The sequence below is a fragment of the Colius striatus genome, chromosome Z (assembly GCF_028858725.1).
Source record: "Colius striatus isolate bColStr4 chromosome Z, bColStr4.1.hap1, whole genome shotgun sequence".
In the NCBI taxonomy this organism is placed as follows: domain Eukaryota; kingdom Metazoa; phylum Chordata; class Aves; order Coliiformes; family Coliidae; genus Colius; species Colius striatus.
Window position 1 is genome coordinate 6,675,519 of NC_084790.1, and position 25,306 is coordinate 6,700,824.

Genomic DNA, 25,306 nt, shown 5'->3' on the forward strand with positions numbered 1-25,306 from the left:
GGGGCTCTGCAGCCGCGGCTTGGTGCCGGCGGAAGGCCGCCCCGCAAACGGGCAGTGCGGGGTGAACTCCGAGCATCCTCCCTCCCCCCGCCCGGCCTCCTAGGCCAGTCCAGACCCCCCCCCCCAGAATCTCTGCCGGGCCCCTCGCCCCTGGTTGCCCCAGATCAGCTCCAGCCTAAAGGCTTTCCCCAAGCGCGGGGTGAGGGGCTGGGCCGAGTCGGGGGGGATGCGGGGCACCGGGGGTCCCGCCGCCGCCCTCCGGGCGCTGGCAGGCCGGGCTCCGTCCCGCCCCCGCGGCGGCCCAGCCCGTCGAGGAGCGTGGCCCCGGGGCTGCGGCGTCACCCCCGGCCCGAGAAGGGGAAGTCGGTTCTGATGAAAAGTTGTTGAGGGGGCCGGGGCTGGCGGAGGCAGAGCGGGCGGGTGCCGCAGCCGCGCCGCTGCTTCGTCCCGCCGCCGATGCCGCTGCTCTGCAGCAGCAGCCGGCGGAGCGCTCGGGGGGCGGCTGGTTGAGAGCAAACTTTGATTCCTGCTACAACAGATGTCAGAGTTTTCTTGGGTTTTGGCTGCGTCTGGGGACATCTTGTGATGTTTTAGAGAACAGGACATGATCTCACATGGCGAGGAGCTCTTTAGTTTCTTAATCATTTCACGGTTCCTTCAGAGGCTTTTTTCCACCTAAAACGTTTAGTTTCAGCTCAGTGATCAGCTGCAAAAGCTCGGCGGGGAGCGGAAGAGTTGAATTATTCCAACCTGCGAGAGCCCCTCAAAAAAAAAAAAAAGGAAAGAAAAAGATAAAATAAAGAAGTAAAAAAGAGAAAATAAAGAAGAAAGAGAAAAGGAAGAAAAGGAAAGGAAAGAAAAGAAGAAAAGAAAAGAGAAAAAAGACAAGAAACAAAAAACAAGAAAAGAAGAGAAAGGGGGAAAAGAAAAGAAAGCACAGGAAAGCGATAACAACACGACTTGGAAACTTTTCTCACTGTCCGTTTCCCCCCGTCTGAAAAGCGAAGATGGAGCTGGAGAAAACCTACGCGACCCCCCGGGCCGGGCGCTCAGGTGGGACTGGGGATGGGCGCCGCGGGGTACACCGAGACCAGCCGCCGCGGCCTGTCACGCGTGGGCCGCGGTGCGGGTCAGTAGTAGGGGGCAGCGCGGCCAGATCCCCGTGGGGACTTCGGGGCAGGGTGGGGGCTGCCGAGACCCTCGTGTCCCCCGAAACGCCAACCTCCCCGCCCGGCGCCGGGACCGCCCGGGTGTTTCCCGGCCCCGAGGCTGGGGCCGGGCGGGCGGAGGCAGTGGGGACCAGGGGCCGGCAAGAAGAGAGGGCCGGCGGCGCGGCCGTGGTGCCGGCGGCGGGTGCGGGCGCGGAGGCGGCCTCGCGGCTTGGTAGCGGAATGCAATTCCGAAGCGATCGATGAGGCCTTTTATTAGTTAAATCGCCTGAATAATCGTTTAATCGATACAGCATTTTATGTCGGCGCGCCGCATGCCCCGCGCGGCGGGGGCGGCCGGGGGCGGGAGGGGGGGTCGGGAAGCGGCAACACCGGCAGCTCTGCCCGGGCCGGGCAGCGAGCGGAACGAGGCCTTTGCGGCCGCGGGCACGGCGGGACCGCCGCATCCCTGAAGGGTGTCGGGCCGGAGGGCTTCACGCGCAGTGCCCCGCTGCGGAGGACGAGGAGGAGAAGGAGAATGAAGGCAGGGCTGAAGGCCTGGGAGCAGGGAAGGGAACTGACTCTTCCCGCCCGCTCTCACTCCTCCGCACAGGCCGGCGCGGCATTCCGGTCCCTGCATCGCCCAATATCGGGGTCTGCCTCGGGCCGAGGTGTCGAGCGGGTACGAGGCACGTCTGTCTCGACGGTCCCTGTCCCAGCCCAGCGACATTGCCCGCTGCGCATTAGCCCCGGCCGGACTCCCCTGTCCGAGCTCCTAGGCGACAGCTCGGTTGCGGCCGGGAGTTTCGCGTTCAACGAAAACTCGCTCCACGGCGCCGTCGGCAGCCGCCTGGGCCCCGCCGCCGTGAGGGAGGCCCGGCCTGGCCCCGGCTCCACTGAGGCCCCGAAGGCGCGGGCCGCGGGCAAGCGGGACGGGCGGACAGCGGGACGGACAAGGAGGGGGATGGGTAGGTCTCGTCCGGGAGTGACGGGCAAATCTTCCCTCCGCTGCCCATCCCCCGGCCGACGCCGGGCCAGGAGACTGGGGCCGCGGTGGCCAAGGAGGGGTGGCAGTAGAGCAGCGGAGCTGAGGCCGAGGGTGTCGGCCTGGATGGGCTCTGCCGTGCCCCCACGCTAACCCACGGCGGGACGGGTGGGCCCGGGGAAGAAAGCACCGCTGCCGCTTTATCTGTCCCGCAGCCCCAGCACGGGGGGATGGCGCCGCCCGGGGCAAAACCTCTGTGCCGGTGGCCGGAGCGGGAACATGTCGACGCTGGAGTCGGCGACTCCGGCCTGGCAGCGCGTCCCTCCCCGGGGCCGATGTGCCCCAGCGAGCCCGCGTACAGCGCGAGCGGGCAAAGACCTCGATCGCGGCGCCGATCCGCGCCGCTCCGAGCCCTCAGTCCGGGTCCCGTGGCCGTCAGGGACGCACGGCCACGGGACGCGCCGTCCGAACCACCGGGAAGACAAACGGCCAAGGAAGCTCAGTCTGGGTGGAGGGGTTGCCCACGGCCACGGGACGCGCCGTCCCCTCGGCGAGGGGTGTCCTGGGTCCGCGGATGCTCGGCGCGGCCGCCGGGGGCTCCATGGTCCCAGGACACGCGCGCCGGCGCCCCCGCGCCTCCCCCCCTCCCGCGCCCCGCGCCGCGGTCTCGCGTGGCTGCGCCCCCGCCCCGCCCCGTCCGGCTGGGGCGTGCGGCCACGCCCCCCGCCCCCATTGGCCCGCCGCCCGCCAATTGGCGGCGGCGCCGCCCGGCGGCCAATGCGGGCCGCCGGCAAGTTAACTTTTCCGATTGGCCGGGGCGCTGAGTGACGGCCCCGCCCCGCCCCCCCGCCACTGTCCAGCCGCGCGGTGCTGAAGCGCCGCCCGCCGCGCCTCCTCCGCGGGCGCGCTGGGGCGCGCGGCGTGGGCGCGGGGCCCGGCGGGGGCCGGCGGCCGCGGGCGCGGTCCCGGGGCGGCGCCCCCCGCCCCGGCTGGGCCGCCGCGCCCCGCCCAGCGCGCCCCCGCGCGGCCCGCCCCCGCCCCCGCCCCCTCCGCCCGCCACAACCCCCGCCGCGGGCCGCGGGCCGGCAGCGCGCCGGGCGCACCGCCCGAGCCAGGCAGGCTCCGCGCCGCCCCGGCAGCCCGGCGGCCGACGGCGGGCGGGGAGGGGGTCGGCTGCGGCCCCGCGGCCTGGCGGGCGGCGGCGGCGGCGGCGGCGATGGGCGCGCCGCGCCGGCGGCGCAGGTCGGACGGCGGCCGCTGACGGGGCGCCCCTCGGTCCCGCGGGGCCGCGGCGAGGCGAGGCGCGGAGAGCCCGGCCCCCGCCCCGCTTCCCCGCCCTCTCACACACCTTCCCCCGCCGCTCCCCGCGCCCACCGCCGCCCCGCCCGGCTTCGCGAGTTTCTGCCAGCGGCGCGGCGGGGGAGGGGGTGGGTGGGTGAGTGGGGGGGGGGGTGGGGACGGCACAGGCGGAGCGCGCCGCCGCCCCGGGACCGAGCCCCGCGCGGACGGGGCGCCCGCCCCCGCCGCCGCCCGCCCCGGCCGCCGCCGCCGCGCAGCCGCCGGCGCCGCCAGCACAAAGAGCCGTCGGGGAGGGGAGCGCCGGGCTCCCGGCCGCCGGACCGAGACGCCCGCCCCCCTCCGCGCCCGGCGCCGCCTCGGAGCCGGCAGGCGGGTGCCGCGGCTCGGCGGGCGCCCGGGGAGCGGCCGGGGGCAGAGGTGCAGCCCGGGGCGGCCGTTCCTCGCCGCCCCCGACGGAGCTACCGGACGCTGCGAGCAGCGTGAGGAGCCGCGCTCAGCCGGCGCTCTCGGATACCGCAGCCCCACTTGGGGCGGGACTCTTCGTTTTTGGTTTTTTTTTTGCGTTTCTTTTTTTGTTTGTTTTCATTTGTTTTTCTTTTTCTTCGGTTTTTTTTTAATCGTTTTTTGGTCTTTTGAGGGTTTTTTTTTTTTTTTTTGATCGGTGTCCGGCTGTTTCCCCGGGCTTCCTCCCCTGGCCCCAAAGCCGAGCACCGACGGCGAATCGATACCTACTCGGCGAGGCCGCTCGGTCCGGACCGCTCCGATGGAAATACACTGTAAGCACGACCCGTTCGCAGCGATGCATAGTAAGTGGGTGCCCTTCAACTTCTCTCACACTGCCGCGATCGCGGAGCGGGTCCTGGGCCGCCTATCCTCTCTCACTCCGGGTCTTCCAACAGACGGCGGTCCGGGCTGCCGCCGTCCGCGGGGCTGCTCTGACGCCTGCAGCCCCCTCGGCCCGCCGGGGCCGCCGTGCCACTCCGGGGAGACCGCTCGCGCCGCGGGAGTGGTTTTCCGATGGACAGACAGAGGCAGGATGCCGGCCACTTGTCCGAGGTGTCTTTTCGCTTGAAGGAAAGCCCATGCAAATGTGTGTTTAAATACAGAGATAGACAGACATCGAACTAGATGTGTATATCTACCGTATATATGTATATATCGGTGTACATATATGTATTTTTCCTCCCAAATCAAATGTCTGGGAAGAAAACTGCCTGGTATTTCCGACGAATGGAAAAGTTTGCTATAGGATATTCTCCCTCTATTTCAACATTTTAATGTTCGTTAATTAAAAAAAAAACGAACAAGAAAAATCATCAAAACCAAGCCACCAAAAAAACCCACCAAAACCCCCTAAAAAGCAAATAACTAGGGAGGGCGCGGATGTGGCTGAAGGGAAGAATTTTTTCTCTTCGACCACCGAGGACGGGCAGAGCGATCCCCGTGCGAATCCGGCGCCGGGCAGCGCGGCGGCGGAGCGGGCGGTGGGAGCGGCGAAGTTAACAGGTCGTGCGCGACGGGCTCGGCCGAGGTTTGTTGTGCTAGAGAGGTCGGGGAGACTTATCCATTAGCGGGGTGTTATGTGAAATGACATCTTTTCTCACGGTGAGTTAAACGCTGCATTACGGCGTGCGATGGCGAGGAAATTTAAGGTAGAACTAATCTCATTTCCCGGCGCGCCGCAGCCCGTTGGCTCAAATAAATTTGTTTGCAAAATAAACCACCCGACACCGGGGCTGGAAATCTCCCGGCCTCTGTCTTGTCCCCGCTCGCTGCTTCTCCGCCTGCTCCGCCCGCTGCACCGTTTCGGAAGGGATCTGGAGTAAGTATGGCTCATGGTAAGGAGGTGCAAGCGCCCCTGTGGAAACGGACTTTCCCTCCCGCGACAACGTAGCGTTTCAAACCCGTGTTCGTTTCTCGTGTATTAGTTAACCAAATCACGATTTTACGAAAGGTACACTCTGGACGCGGGCTCCGCCGCCGGAGTGCCCCCCGCCCCGCAAGGGGGTCACTGTGCCGTCGGACCCGCGGCCCACGGCGTGAGGGCTTCCCGCGTGGGGCCGGACTCCTCGGGGGGGAGATGTCGCTGCGGGTTCCAGCGGCCTCCTCCTTTTTTCGCGGCTGTGGAAAATCGATACCTTCCGCAGGAATTTCGGGAAAAAACAGAAGGGAAAACACCCCAAAGCCCGGTGCCGTCGCTGTGTCCCCGGCCAACGATCTCCGGACCCGCGGCTGCCGGGGGGCGGGGGCGGGGGGGAGGCGACCCTCGTGAAACACGGCGGAGGACCGGGGCATGTGGCGGCGGCTGCCGCGGCGTGGAGAGCAGCGCCGGCAGGGCAGCCCGGGGCGCGGCGGCCGGCGACGGGTCGATCCTGAGCGTGACCTCGGCCCCGTCTAGTGTCGCCACGGTCCCCGCGGCTTCCCTGTCGCTTATGAGTAGAGCCCGGGGCCGCGGCCGTTCCCGGGCTGCCGAGGCGAGCGGGGGGCAGCCGGGGCGGCCCTGACTCCCGCGGGCGGGCTCGCCGGCACCGGCAGCCGCTCGGGTACGCTCGTCTTCCGCCCTACCCGGCGTCCCCGCCTGCAGCTGTCCCGGGGTTACGGGCAGGGCCCGCGGACTCCGCGTCCGCCCAACTCGTCGGCCCGCCCTCATCCGAAAGCGCCGCCGAGTCTCGCCCCGTCCCCGCTTCCTGCGGTGTGAGGGGGTGCTTCAGCCCGCGGAGTGGGGCACGGAGTGAGGAGCGCAGCAGTGCTCCGGCCCCGCTCCTCCATCCCCGCACCGGGCTGGGGCCAGAGCCATGCGTGTGTGTGTCCCCACGCCCCGCGCAGCCTCCCGCCTCGACGGGCCCCCGGCTCCCGCCCGCAGCTGTCCAGGGAGTGCGGCGGCTGGCGGAGCGGGACCCCGGGTGGGCAGTTAGGAGGGCCCATTCCCGAGGCGATGGCAGGTTTGGGGAGGGGTCCCTCTGCGCGGCGGGAGGGACGGAGGCGGCCCCAGTCTTTGTTCCTCCGGCGGCTGCAGGATCGGATGCTTTCGCCCTGGGCAGGCCCGGGCTCTGCCGACCTCCTGAGGGCTGGGGACTTTCTCTGTGGGAGAATCTGCTCTTTTCCTAAAGAGACACATCTTAGTGCTTAATTCCTTTTTTTCATCTTCTTTTCTTTCTATCACTTTTCCTTTCCTTTCCTTTCCTTTCCTTTCCTTTCCTTTCTTTCCTTTCCTTTCCTTTCCTTTCCTTTCCTTTCCTTTCTTCCTTTCCTTTCCTTTCCTTTCCTTTCCTTTCCTTTCCTTTCCTTTCCTTTCCTTTCCTTTCCTTTCCTTTCCTTTCCTTTCCTTTCCTTTCCTTTCCTTTCCTTTCCTTTCCCGCTTCCCTATCCCCTTCTCCAACTACTGCTGCAGGATGTTGCCAGTCATATCAATGAACTGTGCTTGATTTTGTACAATTACAGCCGCTAAAAGGTGACAGCCTGAGGTCTTGCTTTCCGCGGCATTGCGGGGCTGCTCCTATGCACTACAGCCAGTGAGTTCTCCTGGCTGCAGCATCGCCCCGGACCCCGGCGCATACCCCCTGGGGAGGGGCAGCAGGCAGCACCCCCAGTGCCCGGGATCTGCTCCCAGCACGCCAGGGCGACAGGAGGGGACACGCGAGCCTGCGTCTGGTTCGACCACTGGCAGAGGTCGGCCCGCCTCTGGCTCCTGTAAAGGCAGAGCAGGCTCTTGCCTGCTTGCTGCTGGCTTTAGCTGGCTTTAGCAATCACGTAATTCATGTGGATTCATTATGTCTCCTGACAGTTTTAGAAGGTGTTTGCAAAGTTTGACAGCAGTTTATCAATGATGAAATTGATGGATTTTAAATAAAAGTAGCTCTATATAATCTTTTCCTTTTTTATTTTAAACACCGAGGCAGTTGGCTTGTCAGCTTATTTGGTATCGTTCAAGCCCTGTACAAACAGAGAGATTTTCTGTATCATCTTTCTTCCATAATTGGCATCCTTACTGCCCCTACTGCATGTTTTCATCTTTCCCCCTCCTCTGCGCTCTAACTAGTTTGGATGATCAAGAACATGAGGGTTAATTGTATTTCCTCTCTTGATACATGGGATTATAACATGTTCATGGGTTTTAGCTGTTTTCACTGCTGTTTATCCAAGTGGGTGCTGTTTCCCACCGTATATATGATTCACTTTGCTGAAGGTGAGCAGTGCAAATCAGCTCAAAAAAGAATACTAAACTGATCTTCCTGGAATGTTTCATTTGTGGTGTTCATAATATCTGCCAAGACTGCTGTAAATTGTGAGAGCAAAAACCATGCTATCTTTGGTTTTTTTTTCCTCTTGATTTCAAGTCAAGGCATCTGGGGAAAAAAAAGCAAACCACCTATTTTATTTCAGGTATTTCCTTCTGTGCTTCCACACAGCGTGTGGGCTTGAGTGATTGCCCAGCCTTATTTTCCATTGGCTTCCTCGTTAGAGGCTCACAAGCAGCCTCTTCTCCATGGGGCAGCACACCAGGCCTGCCCCTGGATTTGCAGTTAGGTGAACGTGGTCTGGGATGAGTGAGAGTGTCCCATGTCTGGGGGAGCTGGGCATTGCTGCTGTGTAGTTTCTTGTGGAAGGTCCTTCCCTCTGGCAAGTGGCATTGCAGCAAGCACAGGCAGCATATCTGTGATTGCCTCAGTGCCTTGGGTCCTGCAGCACCTGGGCAACAGCAGCTGGAGGCTGGGCTGGCGCTGGGGAAGCGATGCCCAGTGCTGGGAAGTCGCTGGGGCTGGGGGGTCTACCCTGCCAGAAATGTCTGAAAGTCTCACACACAGCTCTTTCTTCTCCTTACCCTCCTCCCCCTCCCCTGTGTGTTTCAGGACATGGAGGCGTCAATCAGCTGGGGGGTGTTTTTGTGAACGGCCGCCCCCTCCCAGACGTCGTTCGCCAAAGGATTGTGGAGCTTGCCCACCAAGGGGTCCGGCCGTGTGACATCTCCCGGCAGCTCCGCGTCAGCCACGGCTGCGTCAGCAAAATACTTGGCAGGTAAAGGGGGGATGATGAATCCTTCAGTGTCCGTCAAAAGTGTCAGTGCTGCTTCCTGAACTGAAGGCTGCAAGCGAATGGAGAATGGCAGAAAACTCAGGAAGTCAGTCCAGTGACGAGGAGGGCTTCCTTAACTCTTGTGGTTTTATATGCCTGGTGTGGGAAAAAAGTGCCACTATCCATAGGTCTGGTTTGCCCCTTTCACAGCTTCTTGTAGGTGTTTCTGATTCAAAGTGCAGAATGCCTCGTGAGATGTCTTTGCTGTATATGTGGCCCAGAACCCGCACCTACCTGTCCTGAAAAAGTAGAGAAATCAGTGAGTTGTCTTCAGTAACTGTGGAAGTTACTTGTTTTCCGTTAGCAAGAATACCATTATACATTGCAGTGCATTCATTTGCACAGGCTGTTCTGCAACCTGTCCCCGTGTTTAATCAGTGCCTTTTTCTAGTCTCATGCTGGAATATGTTCTTAACTAGAGCACAGAATACCAGAACTAGGTATTGAGCATCTTACTTTTGTCTGTTTTGGGAGTAGCCCTCCCTTTAGCCTGGAGTTGTTGAAACTTCTATGGCAACATGCAATTAAGCTCTGAATCAATATAAATTCCTGATTTTGTTCTAAAATGAGACATAGATTCAGGTCAGAAAATGCCGTCCTTGCTTCTTTATATCGTGTGGACAGATATGAACGTAATTTGTGTAAATTATGGTGTTAAAATAACCAGCTGTTCTGAGATACCTGGATGATTTATATGAAGTAAAACGTATTTTTTGTTAGAATACATTTTTTCTTGATAGTTTGGAAAAGTTAAATCCTGAGCTATTGACTACCACAGTTAACACCATTGTTCAGAACTTTACTCTCATTATTTTTATTTTTGCCATCTTTTTCTTTTCCAATTTTTAACCAATTTACTTCCCTGGACATAGCACTGTTGCAAAGACTGTTTGGCCATTTATTTTTTTTTGGTTAGTACCATGCAGAGGATCTTCTTGGGTTAGCAGCATTTACGATCTCTCCGTGGCCGTTTACATCTTCAGAACCAGATGGACTCGGTGCAGTTACAGGCCCCTTGTTTTGCAGCTCTTGGTACTTTTCCCTACAGCCCCCTCTTACCTAAACTTGCCTGAGGTGGTGGGCAGCATTTCCCCGGCCCTGCATGTCGTGCCACACACGCCCGTGAACAGGTTGCGCTCAGCCTCCCTGCCTTTTCTCTCATGCCTTCGTTGCAGGGAGATACATTCCCCTGTAAGGTACATGCATTCCTCCCACAATGGGTTTGAGGACACTGATGGCTTTGCTGTTTTAGAGAGGAAAACTTTCCATGGGCTTTATCTGAGAGCTGCCTGCCCATGACAGGCTGTTTCTCTCAGCTATTGCATTGCATCCGCTGCCAGTGCGGGCTCCTACTTGTAGCTGGGCTGACGCGGTTCGGCTGGACGTGCTCCCGCTGCAGCAGAATTGCCACCAATTCCCACCAGGACCAACGCACAGATTAGAAACGGGCACTTTATGTACCTACCAGGCAACTGTCCAATGGCTTTGCTTTTGATAGTTTGAATAGATTTAGCATCAGATATATTTGTGCTATAGAGCTCAGAGCGAGGCTCCAGAGCTTTGTCATTAAAGTTGTCAACAATAAATTGGAATTTCATAGCTCATTATTTTCATAACTAATAATTACAGTGGGTAAAATGTCACTGTAATTGCAGCTCTGTATGTGTGTGTTTTTTCGTGTGTGTGAAAAACAGGAACACTTATGATAAATCCTTACATTTGGATTTCTGTGGTTGGAATTTTTTGGTCCTCTGTGCAGCCTTACAAAACACCCCGAGGAAGAGAATCAGCAGCTGCAGTGCAAGTGAAACTCTCACCCCTCAGAGGAGGGTACTGCAAGGGTGCCTGTTCTTCACCTGCATTGGCAACTTGCTGGGAGCCAAAGGCACAGACCTGATGTGCATAAAATGAAGCCGGCTGCTGCCGTCCTGGCGTTTAAAATGGAGACGGGAGTCAGGGCTTCCCGGTGCCGTGCATCCTGCAGGCCCATTGACTGTGCCCAGGTCCATCACTGGGGCAAAGAGGAGGGAGATGTTGTCAGTATCGATGGACTAGAGCCATCCCCCACTGTGGTGAGCTCTCCTACCTGCATGGGGAGAAGGGCTTGGGCCTGATCCTGCACCCTCCAGGAAAGTCTTTCTCTTGATGTGTGGGTGCTTCTGCAGAGCCTGGGATGGAGAGGGCAGGTGGGCAGGCAGCGGTTAGAGGATTTGGTTAGAGTGGAAGTCTTGCTTTTCAGAGGGCATCAGGCTCTGTGCTACTGTGAGCTTGCCGCTGCTGCACTGTTGTAGCAGTGAGGGCCTTTGTCGTAGTCTTGCTGTTCAGAGTGCTGTGGGCAGCATCGCTTGTCTGTGCAGACACAGCTTCCTGAGCTGCTGGCTGATGCCCTGCTCATCTGGGCTGTACAGCCTCGTGGGGTAGTCGATGGGCATGGTCATGGTGCAGTGAGGCACTGAATGAGAGAATCACTAAGGAATGTTTGGAAAATCTGTTGTTTTGACTGCAGACAAGAAAATCGCAACTTTTTGTTTGACATCATTCACTGTGTTGTTTGGTTTCCTTCTACACCCTCCTCACAGGAGAGGTGCCAGCAGTGAAGGTTTGCAGGCCAGGGATGCAAGGTTTTAGTAAGTTTATGGCCCACATTTGCCATCATTTTGTCCTGTCCTCAAGAAGCACAGGTAGAGCTGAATTTTAGCTGGCTGTGCTGAAGCTTGCTACTAGGCTCAGTTTAGGGATACCAGGAAGGTTGATCCATCTCTGACACATGATGCTTTCCGTTGCTAATGTTGCTTAAATAGCTCATGGAGACTGATAGAGCTGAGTTCATGTCTGTGTCCAGAGTATCTGAAAACAAGTACAAACAACATACTGTAACTTTCTTTAAAAGAATCTTAGACTCTGCACACAGAGCTCTCCCGGAAAGACTGAAAACCGGTATCCTGGCAGAAATTCGATGAACATCGTTGCCTGTTACAGTGAGACAGATTTTGGCTGTGCAGCCTGTTTGTGTTCTGCTTGCACTGGAAAGATTGGGGATTTTTATTTTCTTTTAAATATATAATGGGTATGTCAAGTAGCTGCAGAGAAAATGTATTAATAAGCAGTCTTATGTTCTTAGCTAGGAGTCCTTCTGAGCTCCCTGCTAGAAATACAGATGCAGTGCACCGAGTGGATGTGTTTTCACTGCTGAGAGCATGCAGCTTGTCAGGCATCGGGTTGAAAGGCTCACAAAGTTGAGGTCTGCTCTGTGCAGAAATCTGTGCTGGATCAGGGCAGTTGGGGCAGGTGTTGCAGGTAGGCACCAGGCTTATTTTTACCCTGTTCGTGAGAAAATTCAAAGGATCCAAAAGTGCAAGGCTGGGAGGGTGCCCTGTGCACTGTGCTCCTTGACAGTGAGGCACAGAGGAGCACAGTCTCATACTGGGTCTCTATTTAGCCGTGGTTAAGACTCCTGCTCTTAGCAGCATGTTCAAGGCTTTGTGCTGTGACTTGTGGGGCGGGGGATCTCAGTTGCCAGGTATTGTTGCAGTGCTACCAAAAGCAGTTGCTCTTGTGCGAATTACGATTTCTGTCAATTTAGGGATCCAGTCCTCTGCTTTATTTCCTGTTGTGGCATCAGCAGAGCTGCTGTTGTGGGTGAAGGTGCTGCACCCGAGGAAGGACACTCAAAGCATAATGTTAAAAATAATACATTTTGAGAAACGTTAACTATTAACTCCACAATACACAAATGCAAACCATAAAATCAGAAAAAGATACACTGGCATATTTGTTCCTGAGGTGCAAATAAAAGACAACACCTAGCTTTCATTTCCCTGTGAAAGGATAACAAGCTGTAGATATTAATGACAGGGAATTTCTGTGGAAACAGTAATTTACTACAAAAGAGTCCACCGCAAAAAGTGATCTTTAGTGTGATTTGTTTCTATTATTGCCAGCACTGCTGATTAATAACACACATTTTCAGTTAATTTTGGATCCCAGCATGCCCTTTAATCTTGCATTGTTTCCTTTGTCTTGCTATTACAGAAAAATATATACTGTATCCCGAGGCCCAATTCCAATTACTATAAGTTAATCTATTAGGTGATAAAGCACTACATAGGCAGAAAATGTGTATGTGAAAGTGAAGATGTATCTCAGGATTTGCTAGGGTTTGGTTACCTTGAAATTGTGTTCTCTATAAATCTCAAAGCATGTTCTCTGTCTATTTGTGATAACCAAAGCTCTGTTTTGGATGTTGTCCCAGGTATTATGAAACCGGCAGCATTAAGCCTGGAGTGATTGGAGGATCAAAACCAAAGGTCGCCACACCAAAAGTCGTTGAAAAAATTGCAGAGTACAAGCGCCAAAATCCCACCATGTTTGCCTGGGAGATCAGGGATAGACTCCTTGCTGAGCGAGTGTGTGACAACGATACTGTGCCCAGCGTCAGTTCAATTAACAGGTAAAGCTTTCTCTGGTTCTGGGGAGGGACGCTGCTCGGAAGTGCTGTCACTGGATCCTCATTTGTTAGTCAGGCTGGGTGTTTTGGGCTGTTTGCAAGAAATGCAGCTTGTGTGTGTTTCTCTGATGCTCTTGGGTCTGGGGAGCAACCGTGGGCTCACCTTGGCATCCAAAGTCATGAGCATTTCCTAGGAGCAGGCAGGCTCTGCTGTTGGCCCTTGCTTCTTTCCTGTCTCTTCTCCAGTCTGTGAGTTGCAGTCCTTGCTGCTAAAGATCCTGAATGAAGGCACGCTGGGGTGAGATGTGTTCCCTTGAGGGGGAAGCTGAGATCATGGAATCATAGAATGGACGTGGTTGGAGGGGACCTTTGGAGATCATCTCATCCAAACCCCCTGCTAAAGCAGGACCATTTAGATCAGATCACCTAGATCAGGTCACCTAGATGCCGTGGAGTGGGGATGTCAGAGAAACGGGGGGCCCAGATGGCAGGAGGAGGGGACTCAGGGCATGGGTCTAAGGTATCACTTCTCTCCTCCTGAGGCCTGCTGGGTAGTGCTGACGTTGGCACAGAACTGTGCTGGCTGCTGGCTGCTACTGGGGGAATCTGGCTGGTACTTTTCAAGTGCTTCAGCTGTCTGCTTGTTACATGGACACACTTAAGTGGCCTTGAATTGCATTTATAAAATGCAGGAGAACCTCGTTTGGAGGCTTGCTCATGCGTTTGGGAGTTTTGCCACAACCTTGCTGGGCAGGACTGGGCTTGCAGCAGGGTCTGGAGCTGTACTAACCCACTGCCGTGTCAGTTACACGTCTTGTACTCGCCCACTTCCTTCTGAGTTGAAGGATGTCTAAAGATGGAGTTGAAAAAACTCAGCGAAATACTCTGTTGTGTCTCCAGCCCTGCCAGACTGATAATGAGGGATTAATACTTGGAAGGTAGAGTGCTTGGGCAGCCTCATGAACACCCACACCCCTGGCAAGCAGAAGCCCTTTCGTTTTTGCTTATGGTTGTGCTCTGTGCCGGGCTTCGACCTCACCACGCTGGTGAGATGGTTTTCACTTGTGTGATTGCATGCAAATTCTTTGAATGCAGCTAGCTATAAAGTCCCATCTGTGTCCATGGACGTGAAATAAATTGATGCAATATTCTTTTATTGGCTATCCCAGGCTGATTTGCATTCATGGAGTTGCCGCTTGAGTAGCTGGAGTGGCTTCCCCAGCGTTAGCAGAGAGTGGTGTCTGTGTCTTGCCCAACCGAATGTTGAGTTGCACGTTGATGTGTTTAACTGCAAAAACGGGTCAGTTCAGGCACAGCCTTTGCTGATGCCTGGGAGCTCCTGACTCGCCAAGGCTCCAGAGGAGCATTCAGTAATTCTAGGGAGACAGCATTTTCAGCTTTAAGGAGGATTTAAGGACAATGTAAACACCAGGAAAACTGAAGGAAAAGATCACTCTGGCTGGCCTGAAGTTACTGAAGGCAGACTCTGTTTCCACAGCATTCGGCTCGAGCCTTGCTGTGTGAGAAGCATTCCTGATGTGAGTGGCCCTGTGTTTCTGTAGTGGGGATTCAAGCGCCCTTCCAAAAACTATCGGAAAGGCTGTAACAGCTCTAGAAAAAAGGAGAGATTAAGTATCTACCACTCATGCTCTGAGCCAGTTTCTGTAGTCTGCCTCTTGCTGCATCCTTGTTTCCTCACTGAAAACGTCCACACGTTTGCTGCCATGGCATCAGAAACCCATTTCATGATCTAAAACTGAGTTTTTTGGCCGGAAATCTGATTCTTTCTCATATGCTTGCAACTGTGGCTAAAGTCTTTTTCTTTTCTTCAAGGTGTGAAATCCCTTTTTAAAAACACACACAATCTTTTTGAGTCGGTCTGTTTCCCCAGAGAGTGGTTTTTTGCCAGCGTAGGAGCACATCCTGAAAACGCAGACCAGACTGTCGTGACAAGAAACCTGGAATTCACAGCAAAACACTTGGCTTTAATGCTAAATCCCCCCAGTTACACATTGCAGTCTGTGGGATTGTTCTCATATTTAAGCGTATACTTCAAGGCTTTGCTGGTGTGGGTGTTACACACCAAGGATACAGACCTTTGCTCACAGTGCCCGTACTCACTGCTGAGATGCAGTTCAGCTGCTGCCCTGTGGCTGCTGCAGACCTGAACCCACCTGAAACCACACAGCGTGGTTCTTGTCCCGCTACAGGGAGGCTGAAACTAAGCAGTTGGTGTTCCCAGAGGGGAGGATGGAGGATAGAGCTGCTGCAGGAAGACAGGGATCCCTGTGCACAGCCCTTTCCCTTCCAGGGAACTCTCGCTGCTCTTGGAAAACACCAGGTTCTGTGCTCAGTGCATCCCCACTTACAAGGGTGCCTTTCAGCAGATGAGTTTGAGCTGCTGCTCTCGTATATGAAAGAATAATAGCTATTATTATTAATTAATAACAATAATTAATATTAATAATAGGCCAGTCTTCCGCAGCAGGGGCAACTCTGTGTGATTAAGGCTTAATTAATCATTGCAATTGTTTTGCTCAAATAAGCTGAGAGCTGCCCAGCTGCTTTGAAGTGCTCCAGTCCTCCATCCTCCAGAGATGAAGATGTTTATGTGTCAGAAGGCCATTATAGCCTTCCCTCGCCACGACGGCAAGGAGGCCTTGCGCAGGGTGTTGTTTTCGCTCTTGCTCATGCATGGTGCTGGATCTTTGGCTGTACAGTCCTCCATCAAAGCTGCTTCCACTGATGCCTGCTCTGGCCTGGCTGCCCCAGCCTCCGTCAGGAGAATTTGCTGCAGGGGACCCAGCCACAGAAGACGTGTAACAGTCATCGGCTTCACTCTGAGGCTGGCAGCTGAAAGCTGGCTCTCTAGCAGACCTAGCTCCCCCAGCCTCCACCAGATTCTGCAGAGGAATGGAGGGGAAGAGGATGGCAGCATGTCCTCCTCTGGAATGGAACCAGACGTCACTGGTGGTGGTTCCTGTACTGGCTCGCTGGGTGACTTTCAAGCAAGCACCTGCTGTCTGTTACCATGAATGCATCCTCACACCATCTCTGCTTCACACCTTCCTTCCTCCAAACTCATGGTAGGCAGGAGTGGGAGAGGAGGGTGTGGAGGCTCCTTCCTTGGAGGTCTTCAAGACCCGCCTGGGCACGTTCCTACGTGACCTGATCTAGGTGGACCTGCTTCTGCAGGGGGGTTGGACTAGGTGACCTCTAAAGATATCTTTCAACCCCTATCATTCTATGATAGCAGTCTATGAAGGGTTTGTTAAGAGAAGTGCTTACGGCAGCATTACCACTGTGTAAGGAGTGCATCAGGCAGGGAGCTGTGTGATGAGCGCACAGTGTCCCTCCCTCAGCCCCTTCCCTCTCTGCTGCAGCTGATTACAGAACTGTGTTATCTCCAGAGAGGCATTTCACACCTACCTTTCTTTTCTTTTTTCACCATGCACCTGCAGGTGAGCACTTGGTAGAAGCTCGTCCTAACATCTGCTCTCTGTCCTATGACACATCTGCCTTCTGCTTCACCTGCATCTCTGAATTTTTCCTGATTTGACATCATTGTAAATCAGAGCACAGGCTGTCCCCAGCGATAACGTAGTCATTCAGCTTTTGAGATTAGCATTTAATCCATCACATTTTTGTTGTAGTCTTAATTTGGCTAAACAGGTCATTTTCCAAAGTGTCTGGATGCACTGTATCTAGGGTGGCCTAAGGGCAGCCTCACAAATGTGTCCCAGGGCGCTGGGCCCAATGGGCACACAAATAACAATGCAGATCTCCGTCCTGGGTGGTAAGAACCAGGCCCTTAAAAGCACTGAAGCACCAAACTCTGCAGCATCTCGAGGAGAATGTCGGAGTCGGTCACTGAAATGTCCCCAGTGGCAGGGGCTGGGGACAAAATCACGGTCTTGCATCCAAACTTTGATCTTTTGGTCGATGATGAGAGGATAATATGCAAAAAGGCATTTTTGTATTAATGTAGGTGTCCTGAACTGAAAACCAAACCAGTGTCTGATGTCCCCTGCAATTGTGTGCTTAATGCTAAGTAGTCATTTCTCTCCAACTGCATGCAGGATCATACGGACGAAGGTGCAGCAGCCACCCAATCAGCAGGTCCCAGCCTCCAGTCACAGCATAGGTAAGGAAAACTTCTTTTTTTTTTTTTTCCTTAAATGTTAAAAAAAAAAAGCATAATGGATTACAAATATTCTAAAGAACTTTTAATCATTCTTATGGCCAGATAATTCTGCATAAAACACTTCAGCACACGTGCTAATGCGCCTTCTTTGTCATTCTCCAAGGCCTGAACATGGTAAATGAATTTTATAAATACTGCTAAAAGGTTTTGAATTTTACTGATTATTATGATAAATAGCTTTCACCATGAGACAGAAAATTGAAATCTAAACCAAAAAACCTCCACTAATGGGGGTCTATAGAATGTCAGATAATTAAAGTAATAAATCAAGAAAGGGATACTTATTCATAACATTTTCTGCATCATTAGTCAGTAAGTAGTTTTGAATGTGTTTTTTTCATCTATCAACCATCCCTTCCATAATTCTTTGTGCACTTGCAGTCTTGAGTGAAGAGGTAGCAAAACTTTCTGAAACTTTAATTCATCCTCAGAGGAGTGATGCTGCTCCCCAAGGCAGGTGGTGCTGGCAGACGGGTCCCTGGGAGTGAGGGCTGCCTGCTGAGGCATCCTCTGCCCTTCGTCAGGATGATGGTGTCTTTCAGGGGGGACTGCTCTGCTGTGCTGCAGCAGGCATGGAGGGGCTCAGTCAGGACTCAAGGCTGCTTTCTTGTTGCGCTTGTTCTGTGAAAGCTGACAGTCCAAGAGTAAGGCTGTGCTCTATAGGCAGAGGGGAGGCAGGGTAGGGGCCCCAGTTCCTCTCTACCTTCGTGCTGTCAGTTGTGAAACGGGGAACTGGCTGTGGATGGCCCGTGGCAAGGGTGTGCTTAGCACCATGAGACATAGACCGTGGCACAGAGCTCATCTAAGAAATCACCACAGCCCTATATCTGACCCTTTCTCTCTGGGAAATGCCAAAACAATCTCAGAGGAGGAAATGCATCCCTCAGTATGCTGTGATGGCTTACAAGCTGCCTCTCCTTGAGGAAATCAACAGCAGAGGAGAGAAATCTTGTTTCTTGGGGCTTGGGCTTGATAAAGGCAGCAGGAATTCCCAACACCAGTTTGTACCACGTGGTCAGGACTGGGGATCTTCAGTGTGTTCCAGCTGAGGATGCCCCATGCGTGGGGGCTGTAGGGCACTTTCTGGGATGTGGGGACGTGCCAGCACAGGCTCAGCCTGGGAGCTGATGGACGGCCATGCTCCTTCCTCTGCTTGCTTCCATACAGCCTCGGATTCCCAGAGTGTTTCACAGATACAATGTCTGCAGCCCTGGACAACATCTCTAGGCTTGTGTCAGCTGTGATGGATGAACCCTTCAGCTGGACACAGCCAACATCCTTTCCTGAGGGATCTGCCAAAACAAACTGGATGTAATTAATATTTTGGGGAGCCTGAGGGCTTTGCAGCATTTAGGCCCACAGCTGTCCATTTCTGGGCAACCCCAGCTGCCTGGAGGCTGGAGGCTGGTGGCTTGGGCCAGCAGGACACCAGCAGCAAACTGAGTGTAGCGAGCACAAGCTGCTGGACTCCCATGAAGTTTCTGTGGCATTTATGGAGGCTACTCCATGCAAGGCTGTGCTCTCAAGCTCCCCCTTCACCTCACTGGTGGTGTTATCAGCCGATGGTGTCTGCTGGCCTGGGCAATGTGCCTTCCCACCGTGGCTCACTCAGGACAGGGCAACTGACCAGTAAAGGAAGGGCATTCTCATCCCACAGTGCACAGCCACAGCTTGGGGATGGGGGCAAGGGGTCACTGTGCCTCTGCTCCCACCTCTGCACACAGCTGCTCTGGCATATCACTGGGCTAGGCTGGGGTCCTTCCTGGTCTGTGGTGTCTGGCAGAGCCCCAGACCGCCTTGGCCATGCTGTAGGGGCTGGTGGCTTTTGGATAGGCTGACTCTCACGTCGTCCTGCCTGCTGACCACTTGGCCTTGCCTTGCAGCCTCCACGGGGTCCGTGACCCAGGTGTCCTCCGTCAGCACCGACTCTGCCGGCTCGTCCTACTCCATCAGTGGGATCCTGGGAATCGCCTCCCCTGGCACTGAAAGCAACAAACGCAAGCGGGACGAAGGTAGTGGAAGCTGTTTTCTGGGTGTGCACTGATTTGTGAGTGGGAGAGGTGGAATGGGGCCAAGCTTGGTGCTGTGTGCATGTAACATGATGGAGCTGTGGAAGCTGCCCATTGTCGTCTGTTGTGGTGGTTTGGTCCTGTTTGCCAAAGCCGGGGACCTTCGATGTGACCTGGTAGCCAGAGGCAGGGGCTCTTTGAGGAGCAGGTGTTTCAGAAAGCACTGGTGGTGTGTCATAGTTTTTAACCAGACCCTCTTTCTGGCTGGAGAACGTTTTCCTCCCATCAGTGAAAAAATGGAAGGCACCATTGTGTTCACTTTGGACATCTGAAACGTAAAATGTCAGAGAGGTGTTGCTATCCACAAAGAGATAGAAAACTAATGGCAGAGCTGTGTGCTATGCTATGTCTCTGCTGGTCCCTCCAGTACTGGCGGGCTTTTGTTGGCTTGAGAGGTGGAAATCTCATTGGGTTGAATATTGCTGGTGCTGCATAGTTTATGGTCCTGTTTAATTCTGTGTCCTGGTCATTTTCATTGCTTTGGAGAGAAGGATACTGGGGATAGAATATAAAGGAAAAGAAGAGAAATTCTGCATTGATGCCTGTAATCTCTTTCATTTAGTAAGATCTTACAGAGTGGAGTTGATGCCAAGGCTACAGATGCATTTATGGTAATGGGTGGGACTCCAGAGCCTTAGTGGGGATGCTGCAGTTGAGGTGGCAGAGGACATTTGAAGGAGTGGTGTCTGCCTGCCCTGTAGCAACACCAGTGGGCTGGGGTCCCATTTGCTCTTGGCAGAGGTGATGCCAACCTCCATGCCAGTTTGGGCTCCTGCCCTGTGCTGTGGAGAACCCTTGGTCCCCGTCTCCAGTGCTGCTAGTGCTGATCCAGGGTTGCCCTGCAGCCAGTGTGGGACTGCATCCTTGTGCCCCACACTGCCCCGGCTGTCCCGACTCACGAGGATGAAGGAGACATGAGTGTGTGGATAGAAGACAGAGTGACATTAACTGAAGGCCTGGGGAAACCTGGTTAAAATTGTGTGAGCAGCCTGGTGCCCAAGCTGTGCAAACAGGGTCAGGTGTCTGTGAATGCACTGGTGGAAATGCCTGGTCTGGCCACAGAGCAGTGCTTGGTGTATCGAAATGGGGAGAAGTTGCAATGGGTGTGGGGCCAGTTTCAGCTGGTGTGACGATGGGAGTTTAAAACCCCCTGTGCTCAGATACTTGCTGAACATGCCATTGTTAGTTAACTCTGAGATCATACATCTGATTTTTTTTCCAAATGAAGGCCACAAGTGCATATAGAATTTTATGTCTCAAAGCAGGTAGGATAGAAACTTTGTATTTCATCACCCAGTTCAGGAGAGAGGCCGTTGGTGTTGAAACCCCATGGCTCTGTCCCAGCGTTGTTCCAAAGTGCTGGCTCTTGGGAGCCTGTGATTACAAAAGGTTTAACTGTAGAGAAAAGAACTAAATATTTCCTTGCACAGATCAGAAGCAGAGCTGAGAAATTCCTCAGCTCTTGCTAGCTCACATTTAGAAGAGAGCATGTGATTTCTAAACCAGCTCCCATCGTTTTGGCAGGATGAGTCATGATTTTCAACCTCATAAGCTGGACAGTAATGCTGTCCTCAGCAGACCATTTAAACTGCTTTTATAATAGGCTCAGGTCTGCAGATCTGGAGAAGCATAAACAGATAGTTCAATGCCTTTGTCTGTTTGACGGGGTTCCTGGCAGCGTCCATGATCCCTTCCTGTCCTGCTCAGCACAGGGTTCCTCTGCAGAGGCAGGCGCAAGGTGTGGTGGAGGTGACCCAAGGCTCCACGCTGCAGGTGACGGGGAGGTGGAATCATACATACACGCCAGCTCCTTTTGAGGAAGACGAGCGTGTCCTCCGATGATGAGCTGTATCATGATACAGATGCACAAGGGGGCAGAGTTAACTTTACCATTTCCTGGCTTCAGAGAGATGGAGAGAGACCACCTCCATAACGAGCCACTTGCACCGAGTCTTTTGCCATGTTGCGCTGTTTCTTAGTAGCCTCTGGAAGATGCACACCTGCTGCTATATCTCCCTCCCTATGTCTCCTGGAGCCACAGGCTGTGTGGTGCTTGTCCAGCAGCCCTGGCTCCCCTCAGCTGGGGAGTGAAGTGGGGTGGACTTGCCCCTTCAGCTTACAGCTGCATCAAGTGCTCAATGTGATTCATTACCCGATTTTGTTCTCACTCTTGACACTTTTTTAGCAGATGTCACCAGTCTTTAACCCAGTGGGGAGCTTGCTGGGTAGCAACAGGGGCAAACCAAATCAGACAGTCTTTATTGGTTTATATAGCTGAAGGTGTCATTTTTTTCCACGTTGTAATATGGAGTTGGAGCAGATGTGCCTTCGTGGGGGATCAGTTGCTTTCACTTGTGGTTAAAGGACATGCTCCTGGAGACTGACACAAGACGCAGGCTGTTCCATAACGAGGCAGAGAGATACAGTCATCTGCTGCAGCCTCTAGCACCAGAGGCTGCTGGGCAACAGCCTTGCTGTTCTGCCTGCGGATTCCAGGTCTGTGGCTGCACATCCCCTGGCCTTGCAACTTGGGAAAAAGCTGGAGAGGTGCAGATGGATGTCAGGGATGTGCAGAACTGTCGTACCGAGCCACCTACTAGCGGATGGAGTGTGATTTAGGGAAGCCAAGGGCGGGCAGCAGAACCCTGAGAGACTAGATGCTTTGTCCAGCACTGACAGCTGCCAGTGATGCTGGGACTGGTCTCACTGTGCTGCTCACAGCCAGTTGTGTGGCCTGACAGGGTCTGTGTTTTGGGAAGTGCTGAGCACCCTCTGTTTGGAAGTCGGTGGGAATGCCACTTTCTGAGGTGGGATTAAATAATCCTTGGTGAACAGTGAGACGAGAGAGCAAAGGGGACCTGTGTCCCGTGGCAGCTGCACAGGAGTCCGGATCAGAGTCTGGTCACAGGTACAGAGATGGTATGTAGGACATGGGGGAGGTCTCTGGGCTGTGAGTGCTCCAGAGGAAACTCTGAGGGTCCCATGAAAGGATGACGGGGGATGGGCCAAACACAGCAAGGCAGAACCATCTCCTCCTTGTCTCTTCCCTCCTTTCCCCCCAGGGATCACTCCTCTACCCCCAGCCCTGGTTTCCATCCTGTGCTCTGCAGAGCTCTGCAGCTGTGGGAGAGTGGGCAGAAGGGCTTCGGCCAGGGCATGCCAGTGCTGTCTCAGCTGAGAGGGATCCCAGAGCTGACGCAGGTACTAAAGGCAGGGGACAGGGCTCTCACTTGGGATCTGGTGCTTTCTCTGCAGGAGAGTGATGTTCTCCCTGCCAAAGCAAGGGAAAGCCCAGGATGCTGATTCCACAAGAGCCCTGTGCTCTGTTAAGAGGCACACTGTGCCTGGTACTCCTTTCTAAGCATGTTCATCTCCCTGGGAGAGGGAGATATATTGGGGGCAAATGCTGGCTGCCACAGGGACAAGCTCAGTGGAGAGGCACCATTGCATCTCATGCAGAGCTCTCTGCCTGACAGTCCAGGAGGGCTCGAGCTGATCGGTCAGAGCATGTCCTGTCTGTACATGAGTTTTGCCTTTGACATGGGCAGTGGCTGTTGGTGCTCTGCTCCAGCTGGCAGCTGCTGTCAGGGCTGGCCTGAGGGCTGGGGAAACGGACTTGGTGTCCATAACCTTGCAGAGAGAGGTGACCAGCGCCCAGTGCATTTATGAGTGGAGTTAGAAGATTTAGGTGAATCTCTGTTTTAATGGTTCTTCTTTGCTTTATGCAAAACACAAACCATTTCCCTGTATGGGAATGATGATGAATGATGACCACTGGAGCAAGTGCTGCATACTCTGTTCAGGAACCACATGTCTTTGAGTCTTTGACCAACTACCAACTGCCTAATTCAGCACCCCTATACTTTCACATTCTTTTGGCAGCTTAGCCCAGCCCAACACCCACAGCCTGAAGAATGCAGAAGTATGCTTATGCCCTCACTTCTGTCAGAGAAACCTGCAGAAGTTTCTGATGGTGGCAAGTATGGAGCAGTGTCTGAAGAGAAGCAGCAGCCAAGCCAGGCTGAAAGCTGTTTGTGTATGGCAGTTGTGTCATTAAAGCTACATCTGTGCTGCTAAACTAGAGACTGTTGGTGCACAGGCACAAACTTTGGCTGGCCCATCCTACTGTGGCTGGCACCGGCCCAGTGTGATTTTGGCAGGGGTTGGCACAGGGGGGACGTCACTGTGCTGCGCAGCTTGGGTGCAGCCACAGTGGCACAGAGGATGAGTGCGCTTCCTCGCAGGGACAGGCTGTGCTAGGACAGTTGCACTGCTTTCTTCCCTCATGTAGATGCAACTGGTTAGAGCAAAAGGCTACGTGCAGCAGTGGGCACCTTTGCTGCAAACTGTCAGCCTGGCTATGGCCTTGCCAGGAAACGCCGTTGGAAGCAAATAGAGCAGGACAGCCTCAACAAAGCATCGTGCAGGATGTGAGTGTCTGCTACCCACCCACCTCTTCTTTCTGCAGAAGAGGTCTGGAAGATTTAAATACCTACACCAAACAGCTGCACAGGCTGTATTTCACAGTTGTTGGTATAGAGTCTTCTCAGCGGTGGGGTGCGTTTGGGGAATTGAAACCAATGTAGCAGGAGGCCTTCACTTGTACCAGTTGTTTTGTTTCCATTCTCACCAACCATAAGCCTGCGTTACTGTCAGCATCTGGTGTGATGATGTAGGTGAAAAAAGTCTTTGAAAAAAAGTCCTTGTCTTTGAACACAGGCTTGGTATATTTAGTCAGTTGTTTCACTGCCTCCTCTCTGGGGGGATAAGCCTCCAAGAGAGGCAGGAACACTAGTGAGAATCAGAAGAAACTGGCAGTGGGTGTAATCCAGTGCCTTGTAAAACCATTCAATGTGACACCATGTTATCTTGCAGGGCTGGCCTTGCTGAGGTATGTCTGGGCATCCAAGCAGCACCAGCCCGCATTGCTGGCTGAAGCTCCTGGGCGCGTTTCTGACTGTGCTGATGCCGTTGCTGCAGAAGCCATGGGACCTTTGGAACAGCTCACAAAGTGCTCTGCACTGACATGTGGATGTGAGCCCATCGTGTCAGGGACACAACTTAGGGAGAGGCAAAGCAAGCATGACTAAGCATGAGCGAGGACTAAAAATATAGATGGTATTTTTGCATCTGTGTCTTTCCTTCCTACCAGGCCCATGAACTATGTTTTCCCAGTGGGACAGAAACAAACAGCTATACTCAGGGTTTGGCAGAGACTTGCAGGACTGTGGGCATGAGTGACTTGAGGGCTGCATGGCAGATGGTCAGCAGCCTCAAAGGGGAGCCCAACACTGACAGGTGCTACCAGAGGCATTTGTCATCTCCTCTTGTGTCTGAGGGACAGTGTGCCTTCCAGGGAATCTACTCTAGGACATTACTGGGAAGGCATATAAAGTATTTCTCCCCTTTGATTTAGCTCCACTCCTTTAAATGGTGAGCACCAGAACCACAGTTGGTACTCAGCTCTGCTGAGTGTGATCAGGAGACTGTCTCCATCTGAGCTCTGCCTTGTGTCCTCCAGTGTGTTCGTGTGGCACATAAATCAAATGCTGCTATCAAATTCTGCTGCTTTTGTGGTGGAGACAAACATCTATCCGTTCTTCCCGCTTGGTCCCTCTGTCTTGCCTGTGCCCTCTACCTGTCGTGCTCCCACCTCATCTCTGAGCACTGTGCCATGGGAATGTCCTGTCTGGTCTGAAGCCTTGGGTGGTGAGACCTACTGTGTCAGCCTGTGGCTCATCTGAAGGGGTTATAAGGAGAGCCCTGCCAGCCACAGAGGCAGTTCTGTGCATGTAAACCCCCTTTTCCATCCATGGCTTTCCAAGTCTTCATAAATGCAAAGTAGATCTCATTGTAGCTTCCCTGACAACAGAGAATCTTCTTTCTTCTGCTTTGAGGGCTGGAATGTGGGACTCCTCCAGCCACCTCTGGGTTGCTCCTCCTAGCAGCCAGTGCAGGCAGAGGACCTGAGTCCTGTCTTTGCAGGTGCTCTCTGGATGACTCTCATCCTGGGACACCTCTGGTGAGGTACTGCTGTGATATAAAACCCCTGTCCTCTCCTAAGTAGGTCTTGGGATCTCC

General features: G+C 54.2%; 1 protein-coding gene across 7 annotated transcripts in view; it reads left to right on the forward strand.

Annotated features, from left to right (window-relative positions):
• Nucleotides 1-1,007: 1,007 nt before the first annotated feature.
• PAX5 (paired box 5) overlaps nucleotides 1,008-25,306 on the forward strand; it is a 132,096-nt gene continuing 107,797 nt past the window's right edge. For 3 of the 7 annotated variants that reach the window (XM_062017998.1, XM_062017999.1, XM_062018001.1), the window contains exons 1-5: nucleotides 1,008-1,053; nucleotides 8,283-8,448; nucleotides 12,758-12,955; nucleotides 17,032-17,096; nucleotides 19,040-19,168. In XM_062017998.1, coding sequence (XP_061873982.1) covers nucleotides 1,008-1,053; nucleotides 8,283-8,448; nucleotides 12,758-12,955; nucleotides 17,032-17,096; nucleotides 19,040-19,168 — 604 coding nt within the window. Of the gene's footprint in view, nucleotides 1,054-4,195; nucleotides 4,239-8,282; nucleotides 8,449-12,757; nucleotides 12,956-17,031; nucleotides 17,097-19,039; nucleotides 19,169-25,306 lie in introns of those variants that run through there. The other 4 variants (XM_062018000.1, XM_062018002.1, XM_062018004.1 and 1 more) reach the window with 3 other exon arrangements.